The 23,594-nt window shown below is 25.4% G+C and overlaps 1 protein-coding gene across 1 annotated transcript in view; it reads right to left on the bottom strand.

Moving 5' to 3' along the window:
- LOC129615468 (lysine-specific demethylase 6A) overlaps nucleotides 1–2,493 on the bottom strand; it is a 30,061-nt gene extending 27,568 nt beyond the window's left edge. Inside the window, exon 1 of the mRNA XM_055530696.1 lies at nucleotides 2,324–2,493. Coding sequence (XP_055386671.1) covers nucleotides 2,324–2,417 — 94 coding nt within the window. The 5' untranslated portion in view covers nucleotides 2,418–2,493. The remainder of the gene's footprint in view (nucleotides 1–2,323) is intronic.
- Nucleotides 2,494–23,594: the final 21,101 nt, after the last annotated feature.

Below are 23,594 nucleotides of genomic sequence, written 5' to 3'. Positions count from 1 at the left end.
ATGTATTGAAATATTACTGTTTAAACATTGCCGTACAGCTAATCAAGACAGATTGATAAATCATAATATACGTAAGCGATCATAAAAATCACTTTGAAAATAATTTATAACCGTGCAGCCGGAATATTGGAATAAAATTAACTTAATATAAGTGTTAAATCAAATAAAAGTGATGATAAAATTTGATAATGGCCCTCCATTCCTTTATTATTATAAAATAAAATAACTTAACAAGCTTATGAAATTTTAATTACGAATATCCTATTTTTATTTCCTTTCTAATATAATTAGGAAATTTCTCAAAATATTAAAACCTTTACTCAAAAAAATTTCAGCAGATTGTCACCTTTCAATAATAAATTCCAATTAAATAGAATTGTGCTTAATCAATGCTTTATTTATGAAAAAATACCAAAGATTCCTTTAATAAATTATTAATTGATATGAAAATAAAAAAATAAACATGTAAGAAATTTTCAAATTTTTTATATAAAATAAAAATTTTTTAATAAAAATAAAACCAAGTAAATCTACCTTCCTACGTAAACACAGTAAAAAATTAAAATAAAAGTAAGGAGGGTGATTCTTTTACATTTTATTATTATAAAAATTCAAGTTAAGTGTTTAATAACATTTAATGATGGTATTTTAACGATATGACAATTATAAACACTTATATTAATATCAAATTTTATAATTCTTTTTTTCTACAAAGCAAAAACAGGTTTTTGTCTTCCTTTCTTTGTGTTTGAATATTGGCTCGTGCCATCTACAATATATTATCCTTTTAAACAAACATATGCATTTATATAGTAAATGTGTGAATGCATGTTGAATATATATTGGGAATTTTTTAACAATAATATCAAAAAGTTATTCTCCTCATATTTTCATCTTTGTTTCTCATTCTTTAATTTTTTTTTACTTTTAAATCCTCTAAATAAATAATGCAAGCACATATACATAATATGTCTATAGTTTACACTCTACATAATAAAAGCACAAAATACAATGTGCATGTGCATATGTGTACATCAGTGACCATATCTGTCAAGTATTAAAATTTTAAATTTTTGTATTTTAAGAATCGACGATTATCTACATACATATATAGCAGATGATGCATATAATAAAATGCAATGAAAATCATGTCGACAAGAAATTCACGTCGTCCCCATTATACAAATAAATTTTATTATTATATTTTTCAAAACAAATATATGTATATGAAATAATGTAACATTAAATGAGAATTTTTAAATTTAAATATGTACGAACATATATATAACATGTTTGTACTAATATGTTTTAATTTTCATTATTCTCTATATTATTACAGATATACTTTTATCTTTATAATAATATCTTAGCCGCTAATGGGCATCGACCCCACCTTTTATGACTGATCACAAAATTAACAAACAAAACAAAAAAAAAAATGAATTAATAATAAGAGAATTAAAGAGAGGTGCATCTACAATAAATTTACATATATAATAAAAATATAAAAAAAAATGTATACCTAGTAGTAACTCTTAGACATAGTGCAAAAAGCAAGAAGCTTCAAGAATTCTTTACTTTTTAATTTAGTATACTTATGTTGTCTCTTTACATTCACTTTAAGACACCTTACAAATTGGTGTTACCGCTTTTTATTCTAGTGTTGTCGTATTACAGCAAATATAGGTTTATTTGCAACTTTTTCCATTTTAATTTTAATTTTCTGAAATTTTTAGTCTATTCGAAACATTTTATTTATAATTCCAAATAATTGGCAGTTATTTCTTATTATTTTCCAACAATATTTTACTTAAATATAAATTTTCCATACAAATCTTTTATTCCTTAGTATAATGTTCAAATTCAATGTCTTGAATGTTAAATTTCCATTTAATAAAACTTAAATTCTTTAATAATCACAAATCAAAAAATCTACTTTAAATTAAAATTTAATTTTTATAGAAAATTAAAAAACATAAGTGACAACACTAATTTACCAATTATGAAAATATTCGTAATTTTCATATTATCATCCATCGGCATACTTTTTAATCGTTGTAGGGGGAAATTTATTTTCCCTTTTTTTTTTTCGTTTCACAAGAAAAAGTAAAATATTAAAGGAACTTTTTATAAACGGTATACAAGAGATACAAAAAACAAGTAACATAACATAATAAAATGTTAAATCAGCATAAAAATACAAAAACAAAGCCGAACAAAATGTATGTAAGAGCAAAAAAAAAATTATAAAGAAAAACAAAAAATTAATAATAATAAACAGGTATCTTTTTTTTTATAGTTATTTTGATGTTATTGTACTTACTTTGAAGTTTTGTAAAGGTGCACGGTGATGTATCAACTAAAGCAGTTTGCAGGTGTTTTAATGATGATTCAAACCAACCAAATACTTTAAACATAAATCCAAGACGCAGGTGAGCTTCATTGGCACGTGCGAATTCCGGACAAACGTATAATAATTCTTGAAATGCTCTTATGGCCCTATTTTTAGATAAAAATAAAAATAAAAAAACAAAAATAAATAAATAAATAAATAATAAATATAAATTAAATTAACAACCAATAATATATTCAATAAAATTAAATTATAGAATTAAAATTGAAAGAAATACACAATTTTCACAGAATAAAATTTGCATTTTAAAAAAAAATAGCACAGCCCACATTTAACGAAAAGAAAAAATAAAATTTCAATTGTACATCCAATATTATTAAAAAATTCCGAATTTAGAGCTTGTAAGTTGAATTGTGTGTATAAAAGTAATATAGTATAATACTATATTGTAATTTGTTTGTCAGAGAAATATTACATTAAAAAAAAATATAAAGATTATGGCTAAACTTGTTTTCCATAAATTTTTAATTAAAATCTGATTAAAAAATTATTAATTAAAATAAATTTTGAAAACTTCACGTAAAAGAAAACATGTATTAACGTTCATATATCAATCACAGAAATCAAAATATTATAACAGTCACCAAAACAAATTTAAATCATGCATTTGATTATAAAAATTTGCACACAAAAGTGTTATAAAGACGTTCTTAAATGCAAAGAAATTTGACAGTAAGCTGTGAAAGTAATGTTTATTAAAAAACAAAATCATATAGGTAACCAAATCAATAATCTACAAATTACATATTTTATGGTATACCAATAATAATTAAGACTTAATAATACTACAACAGATTTCATGGTCGAAACGCTTATTATAAATAGATTAAAGATTTAAAAAAATTGAATTTAATGAAAGTAGCTATAGTTACATTCTTTTAAAGCAAAATTGATAAAGTAACATAAAATTTTTAGCTTACACTTTCATCTTACACTTTCAATAACAAATTTTGGAGGAAATTCTTTTCTTTCTAAGAGCTTGGTTAGAGTCATATTGATTTATTTTAATACAATTTTCCATATACATATGTATATGTATGTAAATACACGGTTTTTAAGCCTTCTTACATTAATTTTTATGCAAGACAGTCACCCTTTGCTTTTTATATAAACATATTCTTAAATCTAAATAATGGTGAACTGAATGAACTGCAGTACGAGATTTTAACAATCACAGAATAGGTAGAAACGGTCAAATAAATGAGGCAAAACATTAAATAAAAAAAAAGGGTTGTCATATGACTTTGCTGCAAATAAGTACTATGAGAACTTATTATGCACACATCATAATATTATACATATATCTAAATGTATATGCGCTATATATTGTACATCTTATCTGTTATTTTATGGACTTAAATTATGATGCACATCACTGAATTTTATTTTAATTCAGAATTTGTGTTCCATTATATTGTTTTTTTTTTTCTGGGTTAAAAAATTTAATACGAATTGCCCATTCTCAGTTAATTGTTATACGTAATACATTCAAAATATGTATGTATGCACATATATATACAAATATATTTGTAAATAGTTTATGTAATATACTTCAAAGCATAATATAGTTGAGTAAACATTTCAAGGTATTGTTATGCTATTTATCAATGTCAAGCTATCAACAGTGGTGGATGAACTTAAAAATAATTATTTTCACCCTCTCTCGTTTTTTTTTATGTTGTTACTCTATTGTCACTTTATTGAGAAAGTAATTTTTTTGTTCCTGTTATTGTAATTTTGTTGCAAATGACACGTGCTAAATCATTAAATATTAAGAAAGAGAAAAAAAATTTTAAATTTTAATCCTATTTTTATATGGACATTAATGTGCACATATTTACATACGCGCTTACATTTATTACGAAAAGAATGTATCATACTGACTGTACACAACATAAACATGTGGGTATGAATGTTTAAGAAAAGCCATAATTTTTTAAATCCCTGCATAACAATACAAATGAACAATAATACGTACATAGAAATAACAAGTGAGAATGAAAATAAATGATTTGTAATAAATCTATTAACATTTGGTTTAATATTCCTAAATTCGGACAAATTTGAATTACTTTTCTAATACATTTTTCTGTTACTTAGAAAGTAAGAAAGCTAAGACCTTAAACTAATTATACCCAAAAAATGTTCTCGACTACATGTACTACCTATGCTACATAAATGCAGAAATTTTTTATTAGAAACATTATTGTCATTAACCATACATTTTTGTAAGTTTTCTGTCAACACCGTGTCAGATGGACAGAAATAAATTTTGAAAGCAAATTTTTAACTGATCTCTTTGTCGTTCTATTTTTTCTTTTGATAATTTGCCAAAAATTTGTTATCTTGACATTATGTCAGAAGAGTTATAAAATTTTAACAATACGTATTCTTTTTTGAATAAATTTAAAAATAAAAAGAAAAAATAATAAAAATAAAGAAATAAAAATGTTCAAAAGTACATATAAAATGTTACAATTAAATTTAAAGAACTTATAAAAAAAAATTTAATGAAAATGTCGGAAGGCGTTGTTGTACTTTGTTCTTATACTCATATTGAATAGAAAACGGGAAAATTAAAAAACAAAGGGAAGAACATTTAAAATGACAAAAACAAATTCTCTTCGACCCGTACAATTGTAAATTTAATTTAAAATTTTTGTTACACCAAATTGAAAAGTGACTGCAGTTCAATTGAAGTGTAATTAAAACATCAAATTAATAAAACAAAATAGAAACTGTGTGGAAATTTTGTAAGTTATTAAACTTCAACTGTACATTAACTACATATGTATGTATGCACAGTGTACTTGTTTAAGTATAAAAATAGCATTTTACTCTGGATTTAATTGAAGTTTACATAACGCGCCATTATGTAGCATACGCTTACAAAGAGTATTCACAATATAATAATAATATAAATTAAATTGTAATATTGTCTATGGCAGATTAAATTACTGCAGATTATAGGTAGCAGAATTTTTGCATTTACGAAAAGTTTTCTGAAATAAATTTATATAAATTTCGAATCTGCTCCAGTTTTATACATATTTTAGAATGAAGAAAACTTCTTTTGATTTGATGAAGGCAGTTCGATAATCATTATTAATTTTTATCATTATTCAAATAGTTTCTTCATACTTCAAAATTATAAAAAATGCTTAGAAAAAACTTTTAAAATTACAAATCTAAACTTTGTGGTTATATTAATTACATATATACATACATATCTACATAAGTGCATTACACGTCCATTAAATGCAACTCACGTTTTAAATTTATTTGCATTTTCTAAAAGGTTTGCATTTTCGATCGCACAATGTACATATGTATGTATGTATCTAATTTGAAGGACTTTTTTTTAGAGAAACAAGAGTTTAACAAAAATAAAACTTAAAATTAAATAATTTTAAAAAATTATTTTACTATTGTCCAATGTATTTTAGTATTTAATTTGCGGACTTTATCTGAACACATTCGCTAGAATTTTCCAACTAGGTTAGCCCAGTGATGTTTCTTAACACTTTGTAAATTTTTTTTTAGCTATTTTAAGACTTCGTCAACGTTGCTACTGTTCCTGTTGTTAGTTTTCAAATAACATGGATATCTTACTCCTCACGTCACGCCGCGTGCCCTATGACTTTAAATTGATTTGAATTTAATTACATTTAAAATTAACACAATTATCTCTTTTTATACACAATTATACATATGTATGTAAATATATGTATGTACTTATGTATGTACATAACACAAAGCACACAAATTTTCTTCTAAAATACGCAAACAAAAACATTATATAATTAAAACAACATCTCATTTCATTCATGTGTCCAAACCCATGTGTCTACATAAAGACATAAGTATGTATGTGTGTATAATGTTTAACGTGAAATTTAAAAATTACGCAATGTTATTTATTTTTTGCAAATCATGCCAAATAAATATTAAGTAGTAAACGTTTATTAAGTATGAAGTAGTGTACAAGTGTTCATAATAATTTGTGTTACTTATAAAACTTTTCGCTATATGGTATAATATCCATGGTACGTACATATATATACATTTTATGTGGTTATGCCTAAAATTTCTCACATTTAATCATAAATTATAATACAATCATTTCAAAAATAACTAACCTAACTCAACAATATTTAAACAGAAAGTAATAAAAACAAACACACATACATACAAGGCATATCCACAAAACTATAAAATATAAAAAAATGAAAAGAAAATGAAAATTGGAGTCATTGGCACAAAATCTCTTTTTCAAATTAAAATGAGCAAAAAGAAAAAAAAAAAACAAAAATCTGTCTAGATTTTGCAACATAAGATTGTTTGGATAAAAAAAAAAATTTGTGCCAAAATGACGCAAAAAAAAAATTAAAAAGTCAAAAACAGAATAAAAAAACAAATAGCAAATATGTAAATATTATTTTTTTATTTTAACCTGTGAGCGCAAAATTTATCACTGTTATTTTTAAGATTTTAAACATAATTGGTAATTTAAGAAAAACCTTTAGAAACTTTAATAATAACTTTAATGATCAAGATGATCTTACCTTACAGGTAACACAAGTGAGTAGTTGCATATGATTGCACAATGACTTTAAAATTTTATATTGTACATATATGTACATATACATATATATCATTGCTTGTAATCGCATGTCACTATTGCTCTCTCGTATCACCTCTTTGCATATTATAATAACCTCCCACTGCAAATTTAAATTTTTCTGTAACTTACTCGTATTCATATATGTATGTATATATACATAAGTGATTTTTTGGATGAGTAATTTATTGTATCATAACATCTCATTTTTTATCTCATAAGATAAAAAATTTAATCATTTTGGGATTTTCGATTTCAAAAAAGTCAAAAAATCATATTTCTGTGTAAGCGGAAAATTATATAAAATGAATGAGTTCTGCGAAAAGCATATAAAATTCAAAAAATATTTTTATAAAACAGCGAAATAGTACACAAAGATCATTGTACCTATTTTTGAGACTAAGAAATCACTTAAATCTACAATTTTTGCAACTAGGTTCAAAATATTTACTAAGTCATTTGCCAGAAATGTTGGGAATATCGATTTAAAGTGCACAATAATTTTTACCATTCACACAATTTTTTGTGATTTTTTTTTAAGAATTAAAAAGACAGTCGAATGACCCCCAAAAGAATTTTCAATGGTTAATAAATTAAGCACCCGCCGGTCGCAATTTTCTTTTTTTGTTTTTTTCTTCTTTGAACTTTTTTGTCGACTATGCCGGTTTATTTTTTTTTTTTATGTGTCGGAATTTTTTTTTATTTATTAGATTTGATTTGGTTAAGATTTTTTTTAACACTTTAATTATTTCTTTTAAGTTGTTTTTTTTTTCCTTTTTTTTTTTTAAATAATAATTTTTATTTATGGACAGAAAATTAAATGAGGCATTCTTTGTTGTATTTCGCGTGATTTCTAATAGAACTTTTTTTTTATTTCTTACTTCTTTGCGCCTAAGTGTGAGATTTGTTTGTTTTCTTTTATTGTTTTGCTCAACGTTAAGTGTGTATGTATGTATGTCTGTATTAAGAATTTGATTTTTATATTGCATGAATTTTTGAGGGATTTTGACCCCGTCAAGGTCATTAAATAAATGTAATAGAATTAAATATGAAAAAAATGAGAAAAAAAATTATGATTTTTTTCTTTTGAATTTTTAATTTTATGACAAACGCGTGACTACTATAAAAACGGACGTTAATTACGCAATGAATGACAAAATAAATTTTATTGGATTTAAATGAACATGAAATTAACTTTTAATAATAAAAAAGAAATATGTACATACATATGTATGCAAATTTTTTTGAAAATTTTTTTTTTGAATTGTGTATGTAAATATACATACATACACTATGTATGTACACAAAATACGAACGCGAGTACGCAAATTTAAATAAAAACATACATATAAATGAAAATAATAAATAAATAAAATGGTGTCAAAATCAGGAGCTTTACAAAAATTTAAATAGTAAATAGTGTTGCCGATAGGCCAGTTACATATTCTAAAATTGACAACAATGCCTAGTATTTTGCATTTGATGGCTCAGATAGACTTGGAATTTCTAGTTTTGCAATTACTGCTTGATTGCAAAATCATTGCGCCGACAACTATAGCAACATAACTATTCCGTTAATTGAATTGAGTTAACAAAAAATTGCAACCAGTTTGTTAAAAAATTACAAACTATTTGATTGCTTGAATTGAAACTCATAACAATAAGCAATAAAACAGTTGCAAAACTATAAATTGGATGTTATACTTTTACATTGGATGTTACTTGAACTTTATTTTCATGAAATTTTTTATTATGACATGTTTTGTCACGATTTAAGGTCATTTTTAAATTTGACTTACAAAATGTTGAAAAAGTGAAAATCAGCTTGAAGGTATTCTTTTACCGAATTCTCAAAAATAAACTGAGAATTTTTTTAGTCCTTAAAAATCTTCCTGTCACATTCCATAAATTTATTGATGTAATTTGTCAATATTATTTCCAGTTATAATGTGTGTAAATAAGTATGTATATATGTATGTACCGATTTTCTATTTAAATTAAAGGTGAATAATTTAGAGAAGAATTTATTGTGTTCTCAACAGTTGCTTGGCTGATATCATAATCGATTAAAATGCTAATCAATGAAGATATTAAATTTTTTTTTCAATACTTTAATCTTCTACTTTATGACGTGGAATGCTGATGGTCTCCCACAACATATCCAAGAGCTTGAACTATTTCTAAAACGCGAAAGAATTGACGCTTGCCTGGTTACAGAAACCCATTACACAAAAGAAACGAAACTAGAAATTAGTGGATATAAATGTTATAACGCTGTCCATCCTGATAATAAAGCCAGGGGTGGTTCTTCAATTTTTGTGAGAAGCAACATTAGTCATCATGAATGCCAGCACGTAGAAAAGCAGACAATGCAAATCGCTTCAATCAAAATGAAAGTGAAAAACAAAAATCTGATGATTTCTTCCATCTACTGCCCTCCAAGGTTCAATCTAAGAGCGGATGACTACAAAATGGTCCTCGACTACTTGGGTGATAACTTTATCATTGGTGGTGACTTCAATGCCAAAAACACCTTCTGGGGATCAAGACTCACCACTCCAAAAGGTAGGGCGCTGTATGAAGTAGCAGCAAAAAACAACTGCAGTTTCCACTCAACGGGAAAACCGACATATTGGCCAACCGATAGAAATAGGATCCCAGATCTCCTGGATTTCTTTATTAGCAGAGGAGTCTCTGATAACTATACCCACGTAGATGAGGGCTACGATTTGAGCTCCGACCACTCTCCTGTTATCCTGACAGTATCCGAAACGGTTATTCTTAAAAATGATATTCCCAGATTAACCAACAGAACCACTAAGTGGAATGTCTTCAGAAATATACTTGAGAATAACACGGCGCTGAACGTATCTCTTCAAAACAAATACCAACTTGAGGAAGAGCTGGACGTTTTCATTTCAAGTATTCAGGAAGCTGCTTGGAATAGCTCCTCTGAAATCAAAATCGCAGAAAGAAACTTCATCTATCCTCTGGAAGTAAGGGAACTAGTTTCAGAAAAGAGAAGGGCTCGTAAAGTATGGCAAGCTACTCGTTTCCCGCAGGATAAAACCCGACTAAACCAACTGAGCAACAAATTAAAAAAATTACTCAGGGAAATCAAGAATAAATCTATGTCTGATTTCTTAAGTCAATTATCAGCTGGTAAGGAACACGATTATTCTTTGTGGAAAGAAGTTAAAAATATAAAACGACCAAAAGTGCCCCCTATTAGAAGGAACGAGAATGAACCTTGGATCATTAGCGACGCAGATAAAGCTGGTGCTTTCGCAGACTACTTAGAGGAAACATTTGTCCCCTTATCCAGACAGACTGCTGAAGAGAATACATCAATGGCGAACACCAGCATCGACGCTGTTAGAACTGAAAAAATAAAACTTACGGAGTTAAGAACAGAAATCAGAAACCTAGAGAACAAGAAGGCCCCTGGATATGATTTAATAACTGCTCAAATAGTGAAGGAATTGCCGCAAATAGCGATGAAAAAACTACTTCTATTGTTCAATGCCTCGTTAAGGCTAACTCATGTACCCGCCCAATGGAAAGTAGCAGAAATCATCATGATCCTCAAACCTGGAAAACCGGCCAACGAAATGAAATCCTACAGGCCAATTTCATTACTACCAGTGTTGTCTAAGCTGTTTGAAAAACTTCTCCTCAATCGCCTAAAACCAATTATTGAGGATCGAAATATTATCCCCAGTCACCAGTTCGGGTTCAGGGCTAAGCACTCCACCATCGACCAGGTACATAGGTTAACAAACGTTATTGAAGACACACTTGAAAACAAGCAGTTCTGTTCCGCTGCCTTCCTGGACGTGGCGCAGGCGTTTGACAGAGTCTGGCATAGGGGACTTGTATTTAAGATAAAGTGCAACTTACCTGAGCCGTATCCCACAATCTTGGAATCATACCTACAAGACAGACTATTCAGAGTCAAGTTTGGAGACGAATACTCGTCCCTGAAAAGTGTGAGGGCTGGTGTCCCCCAAGGAAGTGTCCTTGGTCCTCTCCTCTACCTGCTATACACAAGCGATATCCCACAAAGCGGCCAGACGTTTCTTGCTACGTTTGCAGACGACACGGCTATATTGGCAACTGGTACAACTGTCGAACAGGCTTCAAGTAAACTCCAGAAATCTTTAGATGAGGTGTCCACCTGGACAAAAAAATGGAGGTTTAAACTTAATGAATCCAAATCCGTTCACGTTAACTTTACCAACCGAAGAGCAGATCCAGTCAGGATTCTACTTAATGGCGCAGAGATTCCATTTGCTAACGAGGCCAAGTACCTTGGCATGACTCTAGATGCTAAACTCAAATGGAAAGAGCACGTAAAGAAAAAGAAGATTGAGTTGAACCTAAAATTGAGAAAAATGTATTGGCTGCTGGGAAGGTCTTCTGAGCTCAGTCTACACAACAAAATTCTGCTGTATAACCAGGTTCTTAAACCTGTTTGGACTTATGGTATACAATTATGGGGGTGTACCAAAGATACCAATATTAAAATAATTCAGACTTTTCAAAACAAAGTCCTTCGAATAATGGTTAATGCACCATGGTACGTAAGCAACGATACCTTGCACCGTGATCTCAACATACGCACTGTCAAAGAAGAGATAAAAAAATCTGCAACCAGTCACCAGTCAAGACTGCTACAGCACGACAATCCAGAGATGCTGCAACTGACAGATGGTAACCAAGTGGAGAGACGATTAAGAAGGGTCAGGCCACTTGAGCTTGCATCAGTGAGATAAAATGTACTATAATCTGGGGACTCATCAGTGGATGACGACCCCACAACCGCCAACACACGATAGAAAGAATTGCTGGATGTGAATTATGTTCTCAGTTGCAATAATAAAGCTTATAAAAAAACAAAAAAAAAAAAAAAAAAAAATCTTCTACTTTAATGTTTTTCATGTTTATTTTTTATTTATTGACTGACATCTGCAACAGTCTTTTATTTGTAAAAAGAACTCATTAAAACAAATAAAATGAGATCTATGTATGTATGTATGTTTGTAGGTACCTGCTTGGTTTACAATAAAAAACAAATAATCTTTAACTTTACAAAAGAATAATTGATTTATATTTTTAATATCTTTAATAAATAGTATCTAATTCTGAACCTTTTTTTAGATTAGGTATTTCAACTAAGTATTGATTATCAAAGATATAGTACATAGGTAAGTATACGTACGTATAGCTGCGTGTGTTCACATTACAAACTAAAGGACACGTCAAGGATTGTATTTCTTCGCTTTTTCAATTTTAATTAACTAAAAAACTTCACTGAATTGGTTCTATAGAATTAATGAAATTTACATGGTGTATCGAATTAATTTTCGAAGTACATACATACCGTGAAATATGTATGTAAGTGCATACATATGTATTTGTTTATTAAGTGATTAAGATATCGAGTTTAAGTTATTCATTTAAGAACTAGACTAGAAATAACAAAGTTTAATGCTTATTATAAAGATTCGAATTGTTCTGTCAAAAGTTTCCCATAAATTTATTCATTGATAATCAAAATGGGACATTCAACTACTTTTGAGAAACAAAAATAAAGTTAAATTTGAACGGAACCGTAAACCATTTTCTTTTTTTTTTTTTTCAAAAATTACATTAGAAATTTCAAATTGTTAATGGTACAAAGAAATCTCAAATGCTTATATATTAAAGTTTATACAGGTTAGTTCTTCATTTATATTTGATTTCTGAACAAAATAGCGTTCTACGTACTTGCAAATTATTGCCAACAACTTCGGTATATTAAGAAACCTTGCTCATAATATAATAGCCACACTCTGTACATACTTATTCATCATTTATATTTAATATGCACACACATACGCATCCATAATAATTTATGTTTAATATTTGAATAAAAAAAACTACATATGTACATACACACAAATTTCTTTACAGAAATTCAATAAGATTAATCTGAACCATCTGCTTGGCCCTTTTTCAAAACAACAAAATTTAATAAATAAAAAAAAAAATCATCCAAAAACAGACAACAGAATCAAGAATTAAAAAAACTAAAACAAAAAAAAAAAAAATAAAAACACAAAATTTTTCTCAATTGAATTCATTTAATTTTTTCATTGCTTAAAAAATAAATATTTCACATACATACAGACATACTATGAATTTTTGTTAAAATAAAAACCAAAAGAAAATATGAAAAATAATATAAAATCAATGAGCAGGTGGTTAAATCCTTAAAGGATCATAAGAAAACTAAGCAGATAATTTTCTTTATAAATTCTAAGAGTTGAATTGCAGATGCATCTTTTTTTTTTGTTGAAAATGAAATTTGAATTTTAAGAATAGAAATTAAAAACAAAAAAGAAATTTATAAGAGGGCACTCTTTAAAGATCAAATTAATAAAAGAATAAATTTGGTAAAAAATCATAAATTCACTTTTTAAGTTGAATTTTATTAAAAGAAATGTTCAAGGCTTGAAAAAGAAAGGCCCATGTCAAACTAACCTAATTAAGTAATTTTTTAATCTATATAATTTAGCTGTAATTATTTATTATTAAGGCCACCGTAGTTTTTAATTTATTAACTTCGACACCAAAAGTCTTTAACGTGTTCACGTGTTAAACATTTTATTTGCATTAATTTGTAACAGGTGCGATTATTTTCTTTAAGTTGACACTTTATACGTGATTCGTTTCAAATGTCAATGTCAAATCAACTCATTTTTATTTACCGTTTTATTATGCCTAACGAAAACGTTTTTACTTTTATATTTTGGTCTGTTATCTAATTGACAGCTGAGACATTTTTTCAGTTGTATTTACATTGAATCCTTATTTATTCGATTTCAGTAACTTAGAATAAGTACAACTTTAAAATTTTGGAAATCAATCCTAAAAGAACAAAAAATTAAAATATTATTTTTATGAATCCTATTTTAAATACCCATTTTGAAAAATCAATAAAATTTGAAATAAATTAAACCACTCCAAAATGCAATTATTTAAATGCCAAACCGATAAAAACAGCAAAAATGATTGAAGTTTGGTTTTATGTATGCGGTTTTACATTTTAAATGAAATTTCGAGTTCTTTTTGTTTTATAATGAGCATTAAACATGAAAGTGGTAAAGGATAAAAAATAAAAATAAAAATTCTAGAAATTAAAAATAACCTTGAGAATTTTTTGTTGTTTGCTTTTTGTTTTTTTTTTTTTACTTTTTACCTTAAACATATCATGCAAACATGTTAGTTTACTTAAATATCATAAAGTTATATAATGTATACACACACACACACATATACAAACATAAGTGCATTTTAAAATTGTTGAATATTTTATTTGCTCAATAAACTTGAAAATTAATGCTGAAGGACATTTTGTGGTGCAGGATAAATTTACTTTTTCAAACTAATTTTTGGTTTTCTCTTTGTTACATTTTGCACTTAATTTTAATTTTTTTTTGTATTTTTTTTGTATTTGTATAAAGCAATAATTTATTTGGCAAGAAATAAAAGAAATTTTCATTGTCATTCATTTCATTCATCTGGTGAAAACCATATGGCTTTTTTGGGCATGATATCTTTGAAAATATTGTTTTAAACCTTGAAAATGTTTTGTAGTACCTCCTTTTTTGTGACTAAGGTATTTTTAACTGAAAAGTGTTTTAAATCAAATTTAAATACGTATAAGGTAGCAAAAGTTGGATGAAATATTGTGGTCAATGTCCAATTTTGATATTATTATAGCTCTTATGTTCAAAAAGTAAAATGAATTGTTTTTTCGTGCTTTTTCTATTATAAACATGCGAGAGTATATTTTATATTACTTATAACTTATATTATGTGTCATCTCTAATATTTTTAATGCATAGAACATGTTAATTCTGTAATAATTGTATTAATAAAATTTTAATAATTCAAAGCACTCACAGCGGATTTCAAATATAAGTTCGAAATCGGAAAAGGAATTCGATTATTAAGAAAATAGTCGGATAATTAAGAATATTAAATTAATTAAAATGAAATCGATTTTAAGTCAAATTGAACTACAACTTGCATAAAAAAATTAAAAAGATTTTGTAATTAAAAATTATTTTATTAAAATCATAAGTATAAATTTAATTTGTAATTCTGAATCTTTGGCTAATTTACTATAAAAAAATTTCATATGACTGAAAATACCTGAATTCGAAATAGTTAAAAGAGTAATTGACATTTATAAATGAATATACCTCAATTAATTTCTTCATTATATTGATTCATGAGTGTTCCACACAATGAACAAATTCACAAACAATTTTTATTACAAAATTTTAAATTAAGACCAAAATCAATATAATATTTTTAAATACTTCATTAATTAATGATAAAAATTTTTATGAATTAAAAATTAATATTGTTTAAAAATAGCCGGAAACATGAAATTAATTAATTTTTCTAATAATAGTAAATACAAAGAATGAAATAGAAGGAATAGTAAAGGGTAAATCCCATTTTTTAACCATTCTTCTTTACATACCATTTTATAAAAATAAATATAGAAATATTTTTCATTATACTTTTAATTAACTATTAACAATGTTAAATAATGTTGGTTAACCAAAATAGGAAAAAAAAAAATAAAAATATATAAATAAATGCGAATTTCTAGAACAAAATAAAAAATGTTTTTAAATATAAAATTAAAATTTTCCTCTTCTATTCTTAAAGCAAATACAAATATTAACGTACATATACATATTTAATTTAAAGGATAATTTATAGGTCTATTTTATTATAATAAAATTTTTGTTTTGCTCGAGATCTTGGAGACTATTAAGTTCTTTAAGTATATTTATAATAAGTTCTACAAGTATATCTTTTAACCTCATTCGCACTCATTTTTGAAGCAACGTTGAGTGCACACCAGTACCACATTTGTCTCTTGCCCTTAAATTTTCAAAAAAAAAGAGCTTGAATTTTTTATTTTTTAATATTTCTGTGTAATCAAAACACTTACAGTTACTTATATCCTCAAATTTTTGCATTCGCTCTTGGGAGTTCAAAGTAAACTAATTAGATAATTTACAAATACATTTTCAAAATATTACTGCACAAAAGTGGAACATGTGTGCACTCAAAAGGTTAATTTAAATAACAAACGCTAAATTGAGCTCATATTGACTTCATAATACTCGTGTCTCTTTCAATTTAATACTATAAATTTACAAGTAAATAAGAAATATATCCTTTAGTTGACACAATAATATTATTAAATTCTTCATTTCTATAAGAAAAAAAAAAAATAAAAATCAATGAGAACAAAAAAATTGACGACTAAAGGTTAATTTATTATAAAATTACGTTCATTAACCTTTATATATCGTAATATCCTTTTCCTTTCGAAAATTTCAATTAAATAGAGACCAGAAAAAATAATAATATCATATGTATATATGTATACGAGTAAATGTATGTATTTACATATTATAAAATTAATAATCATAAAATACTTTTCGGTTCCGGATCATTTCCGGGTATTTGTTTACACATACACACATATACATACATTTTGATTACTTATTTTCTTCATATCCATATGTGCTTATTTACTTACTGTTAAGATGTTTCTGCTTTAATGTATGTGCTTCTTTTCGCATAAAATAATTTCGAGTACATGCTCGAATAAAGCAGAAAATCATTTATATTGTATAAAAAAAAACAAAGTTATTGAAAAAAATAATCCAAATCTACATTATATAATATGTGTAGCCATGTATTTATTCCTTTATCCGGTAAGCTTGTACATAAAGGGTTGAGGTTCTTAAAAATTAAAGTATATTCATATATACGTACATCCATATATTACCGAATAAATATTAAAATATAAATGAAAATCAATAAGATAAAAACAAAAAATAAATTTTTAAAGATTCAATGAAGAGTATAAATTATATTATGTATGTACGTATGAATGTATGCATTCATACAAGGACTTTTATAAAATAAATATAAAAAAAAAAGCAAAATAATAAATTTTACTTTATACAATAAAAGTTTAGTGAGAACGACGATGGAGGGAGTACCATAATATAAAACCAGCAAAGCAAAGTAGAACCAGACCATAATAAAAAGAAAAGAAGCAAAAAAAACATCAACCGATCGATAATATCCTAATTTTTTTGTTCTTCTCTTCTCTCTCTCTCTCTCTCCCTCTCTCTCTCTCTCTCTCTACATAATGTATTATTTAAATACCTTTAATACAAACATGAATGTATGTGTATTATCATGTATATTAAGCATGTATGTGTGGATTAATTTCTGTTATGATCCGATTTCATCCTCATCTTCCTTTTCTTTTTATACAATCATATTCCTTTTACTTTTAAAATTTTTTATTATACTTTTAAAAAAAAACACTAACACAACTTTAGAATTTTTTGAATGAGATTAAATCTCTTTTTGTTTTTTTATTTTTTTTTAATTCTCCTGCAAAGAAAAAAAAACCAAATCCATACCTTCCTGTTCCCTTTTCAAAAGTTTCCACAAAAGCAAAATACAAAAAGGAAAGCACGACACAGAAAAAAAAAATAAGAGAGAAGAACCCGAAACACGAAAAAACAAAATTTTTTTTAATGATATCCTTTTTCTTTTGTACTCAATTATGTATGTATGTTTCTATGAAAATGCGGTGTATGTATGTATATTTCACTTTTTATTTTAGCAATACAACCTAGCATAAAGTAAGTATAAAGCAAAAAAAAAAAATGGAAGAAATAAAAATTGATGTACAAATAACAAAAGAGCACAAAAAAAAATTGTGTATGTATGTACACCACAGGTTTGGATGAACGAAAAAACAATTGAAAATTTGTTTGTTTTTTGTTTATTCCTTTTTAGTTTTATTTATTTTTGTTGTCCTGAATTATTATGAATATACATATGCTTGTACAATACGTACAGAGCATCCTATTTTAAATAAATTTTGAGTATTTAGGATACTTTCACATATACTAACCCATTTGTATACATCTGTGAATATGTATATGTGCATTAAACAATAAAGTATCAGAAGCATTCAGCATCACAACAGCACCACTTTAAATTACAATCTCATTTTAAACTGAATTTGATAGTATTATATGAAAAAAAAGAAACAATAAGGGAAAAAAAATTGGTTCTTTTTTCTTTTTATCATACATGTGCATATTTATGTATTGGTTGTATGTACCCAAAAAATTGTTTGTTGATATGGTGAAAAACTTTTTATCATGGATACGAGTATACAAAAATAGAGTAAAAATATACATTATTTGTATTCATTACATTCATACCAGTATTGTGAGTAAAAATATGTATGGTGAAATTTATAATTTTATATTGTTTACATTATTTAATGTCTACTATCCTAATTTATACTTCAAAATAATAACCATAATTAAATACTCAATTAAATATGTTTATGTTATGTACATGAAATTGTAAATATGATTAAATTGAAAAATATTGCCGATGTGGTGAATAATTTTACCTTACGATCATATTCCATATTATACTGTTATTTTTCTGTTATTTGCTGTACAATGTATAATTATAATGTTATAAAATTTATATACATACAATATTATCATAAGAAAACTGAAAGGTTTAGTGTTACTCTTCAATACAATAAAGTTATGTAGTATGTACAGGTACATACATAGTAATAATAATAATAACATTATGTTGATATCTGAGATAGGGTTGTGATTAAAATTTTTAAAATACCTATTCCTTAATACTCGTATTTAAAAACATTACTTTCTCATGTATACATATACAGTAGCAGTATGATAAAAAAATTGTTGGTTAAAAAATTTTAATTTAATTAAAAGATCACATGTTTAATAGTACATATTTTGGTTTTTATACTAATAATAATTTAATTTCAATATTATATGTAGGTATATACATATGTATGTATGTGTTGGTATATATAATTGCCTATTTAGTATTTATTATTATTAGACAATATTTTGGAGGGAATTGTTACTTATCAAATCGAAATAAAAGTTAATTATAAACAAAAATAAGAACATATTACAAATATTACATTTAATAATATTTTACCTAATTATATTGTAAAATAAAATTTTTAAAATATATAAATAATAAATTTAATTTTGCAAGGAAATAATTTCATATAACAAATTGTTTTTTATATTTCGTACATAATATAATTATGTAAGCAGAGACACTCAATTTAAATTTCATATTCAACAATAGTATATAATAACAATAAAAACAAAAAAAAATTATTAAATTTAATTTATAAATTTATTGCCCATACATAATATGTACAAATGCACATCCATACATAATACTCATATATGTATACATATATATATATTTTATTTGAGACACAATGGAAATTATGAAAAGAAAAAATATTTTATATAACAATAAATTGTGAAAATAAATAAATAAATTCATATATATATATATAATATATTCATATATATATATATATATAACAAATATATCCATATTATATATATATATATGTATATATATATATATATATATATATATATGTCTATAACTATGTATTTCCGCATAATATTTCTTTTTCAGGATATTTATACCATCATAATATATTTGTAGGGATGTATTTATATAATATATTACAATAATAATAATTCTGAGGGTTGACGACGCTCCTCTATATTAAAACAAATATTTATGTATGCTCATATTTATATAGTATGTATTTCTGTTTATATTCTGGTAGGAATTGAATGTAGCCAAAAAAGAAAAAAAGAAATAAGAAAATAAAAACGGAATTTAGAGAATTTTTATTTTCTTCGAAAAAAAAAAAAACAAAAAGAAATAAAACTAGAAAATATTTCTTGGAATTTATTATATCCTTTTCTTTTTGTACATTTTTTCGTGTATATATTTACTTTGTTTTGTGTGTAAATTACTTTATTTAATCTAGTATGAGCTATTTTGTACGACCTATCCATATGTATGTATCTAAGGAGACATATAAAGATGAAAGGAAAATGAAAAAGGACGAAATCAATTTTTATATATATATTTATATATGTGTGCTAGTATATGTATTTCCTTTTTAATAATGAACACAGAGGGACTAAAAACACTGGGAATACAATAACCAGCATCAGAAAACATAAGAAGTATAGACAGTAGCAGCAATAAGTATTAATTTATTTATTTTTTTTTATTTTCTTATTACTATTGCTTCTTTTCCTATTTTATTCTTTCAGGGATAAATTTATTTATTACTTTTTTAAAAATAAAACAAAAATAATAATAATACGAAAAAAATTTTTTTTTCTGTTGTTTTTTTTTTCTGTATTTGTTTGCGAATAAAAATGTAATTTAATACAATTTTCTCTCTTTATATACATTCACATATACATAAATACTTACATTATCAATTCATATTATTCTTTGGTTTTAAGTTTATTAGATTAAAACATTTTTACTTTATTAAGTTAAAAGTACAAAAGAAAATAATAATTACAAAAAAAAATGCAAATAAAGGATATTTGAAAAATTCTATTTGAAATTGAAAATGAAAAACCCGTAATTGAAAAGAAAAAAACAAAAATTTTAATTTTATTATTTTGTATTTTAATTTTTCAATTCAATTAACCATTTTCGAGATTAATAAAAATAAAAGTAAATAAAGAATAAAATAAAATTTCAAACGCGAAAATATTAATGTAAATATTTACATACGATTTGGGTAGATAAGTTAATAAATTTAAAATTTAATGTAAATATTATGGTGAATTTCGAGGAAAAAATTATGTTGGTTTTTGTATTAAAGGTTGTTGAAAAGAAGTATGCAAGAAGAGATCTTTGTTGTTGCGATTGTATAATTGTTTAGTAAGTAAGTATGTAATGAAATAAATTTGTAATTGATTTGCGCTTCAATAGGTATTTATTCTAAAATATTTTTGGAAATAATTTTATATTACATTAACTTTATTATTAAATATATGAAAAAATTAAAGTGAATTACTATTTATTTATTTACAATAATTTGTGCTTCTCCTTGCAAATTGTTATTCAAAAAATGACGTGTTATTAATAATTTTCATTATATATTCTTAGAGCAGGTCAATTGTATGCTTATTTTTTATGAAATATTTATTCCATGTTGTAATCCAGATTCAAACTGCCTTAAAATTTAAGATTTCGAATTTTTTTAATAAGTTACAAAACCGTATATGTATTTGGAATTTTAGTATGCTATGACAATTTTTCCAGAGTTTTTTAACATATTTCGTCTATGTGACTTGCTTCTCACGCAGAAGAAAGTGATAGTGTGACTTTTTGAAATTCTTTGGAGAACAAATTAGATCTACATATGTAATAAGCATGTTTGAAAACATTAAAAATTTTAAAAATTTGATCATACTTTTCTACATTTTTTTATAGGACATAAAAATTTATGCAACAGGAAAGCATTCTGTATTCATTCTTTTGTGTTTAGTTAAAACTATTTTCAAACAATATGAAAGCATGACTATTAAAGTACAAGCAAAATTTCATTCAATTAATGTAACTTTTTTCTTTCTTTTAAATAAATAAAATTTCTAGTAGTAAAAAAACGTTTAGATATTTTTAGATTTTAATCCTAACAATAAAATATTAATGATCAATTCAAATAAAATCCAAATCCAAAATTTTATTTTATTTCATCAATATACAAAAAATATTTACTTACAAACTTTAATGAAATTTTTGTATTTCCCAAAATGAAATTTAATTTTCATGTTTTTGTTCTTAAATTTTTTCTTTTAAATACTTCAAAAGAAAAAATTAAAGAAAATCATTAAAACAATGAAAAACAAAATCACCATCAAAATATCATCTAAAGCTTTTCTTTCCAAAGTATATATGTAAAATAATACATAGAAAGTAAATAGAAGTGAAGATAACAAGAAAAATATCTAAAAAATTAAAAATCAAAACAAGGATAAAAAGGATATAGTATGTATACACAGAAAGCATGTATGTATGTGTGCATTTGTTACTTTATAGAAAAAATCAATAAGTAAAGTCCTTTTATAAACTTTTCATTTATAATGATAGTAAAAAAGAAAAGTAGCTATTATAATAAAAGTTTATTCCTATATATAATATACATATGTACGTATGTATGCAAGTATATGTATGTTCATATTTAACTGTGTTTTGTTTTGGACTACGTGACTTTTACTGAATAAAGTAAACTATATATGTATGTAAGTATATAAGAAGTGTCTACAAAGCTTATGTAAATTTTGTATCTAACAAAAGTGTATCTAGATGTACATACATGCATACATACATGTAGTACCTATTATTTATGTAGAATAAGAAATAGATTATGTATAGAATAAGAAATTTTTTATGTATGACGTACAATTTACTTTATTATGTACATGCAAAAGTACATAGTTAAAAGAAAGTCTAAAACTTGTAAATTATTGTAATAAAGTTACATGGAAAAAGAAAAATTACAGTAATAAATACAAAAGGAAAAAGAAAATGATAAAATTTATACAAGAAATTTTTATACATACTTACATATATGTATATTTAATTTTTATTATTACCATTATTATATACTTACATACATACAAACATAATACAGTTATATAGAAAGCATTTTATTATGCAAGGGATGAGAAAAATTAAATTTTGAAAAGAAAAGAAAGTAAACAAAAACAAGTAAAAACGTTTCAGTCGGTATAAACCGATTGAATTATACCCTGCACCTTTCGTTGTTGTATAGCAATTACTCCTCCAACCTGTGAAACCATTCTATAGAAATTTCACGGATATGTCTGATTTATAACTGGACACACAACTGCCAAGTTTCATGAATCTGACTTTATTTTTCCAAATATTTAAACTTTTGGACTTGTATGGGAGCTACTCGTAGCTGAAGAGCAATTCAACCAAAACTTCAGAAATATATCTGACCTATAACTCGACACACAACCGCCAAAGTTTCATGAATCTGACTTTATTATTTTTGAAAATATTTAAAATTAGCTTTTGGAGTTGTATGGCAGGTACCCGAACCTGTCAATCAATTCCTCTAAAACTTCAGAAATATATTTGACCTATAATTGGACACACGACTGCCAAAGCTCATGAATCTGACTTTATTATTTTTCCAAATATTTAAAATAAGCTTTTGGAGTTGTATGGCAGGTACCCGAACTTGCCAAGCAATTCCATCAAAACTTCAGAAATATGTCTGACCTATAATTGGACACACGACTGCCAAAGTTCATGAATCTGACTTTATTATTTTTCCAAATATTTAAAATGAGCTTTTAGACTTGTATGAGAGCTACTTCAACCTGTCAAGCAATTCCACCAAAACTTCAGAAATATATCTGGCCTATAACTCGACACACAACTGCAAAGTCTCATGAATCTGACTTTATTATTTTTGAAAATATTTAAAATTAGCTTCTGGAGTTGTATGGCAGGTACCCGAACCTGTCAATCAATTCCTCTAAAACTTCAGAAATATATTTGACCTATAAT

Source organism: Condylostylus longicornis, unplaced genomic scaffold, assembly GCF_029603195.1.
Source record: "Condylostylus longicornis isolate FDR11 unplaced genomic scaffold, ASM2960319v2 ptg000135l, whole genome shotgun sequence".
Classification (NCBI taxonomy): Eukaryota; Metazoa; Arthropoda; class Insecta; order Diptera; family Dolichopodidae; genus Condylostylus; species Condylostylus longicornis.
Note: the sequence above shows the minus strand (reverse complement) of the source record. Positions and strands in the feature narration are given on the sequence as shown.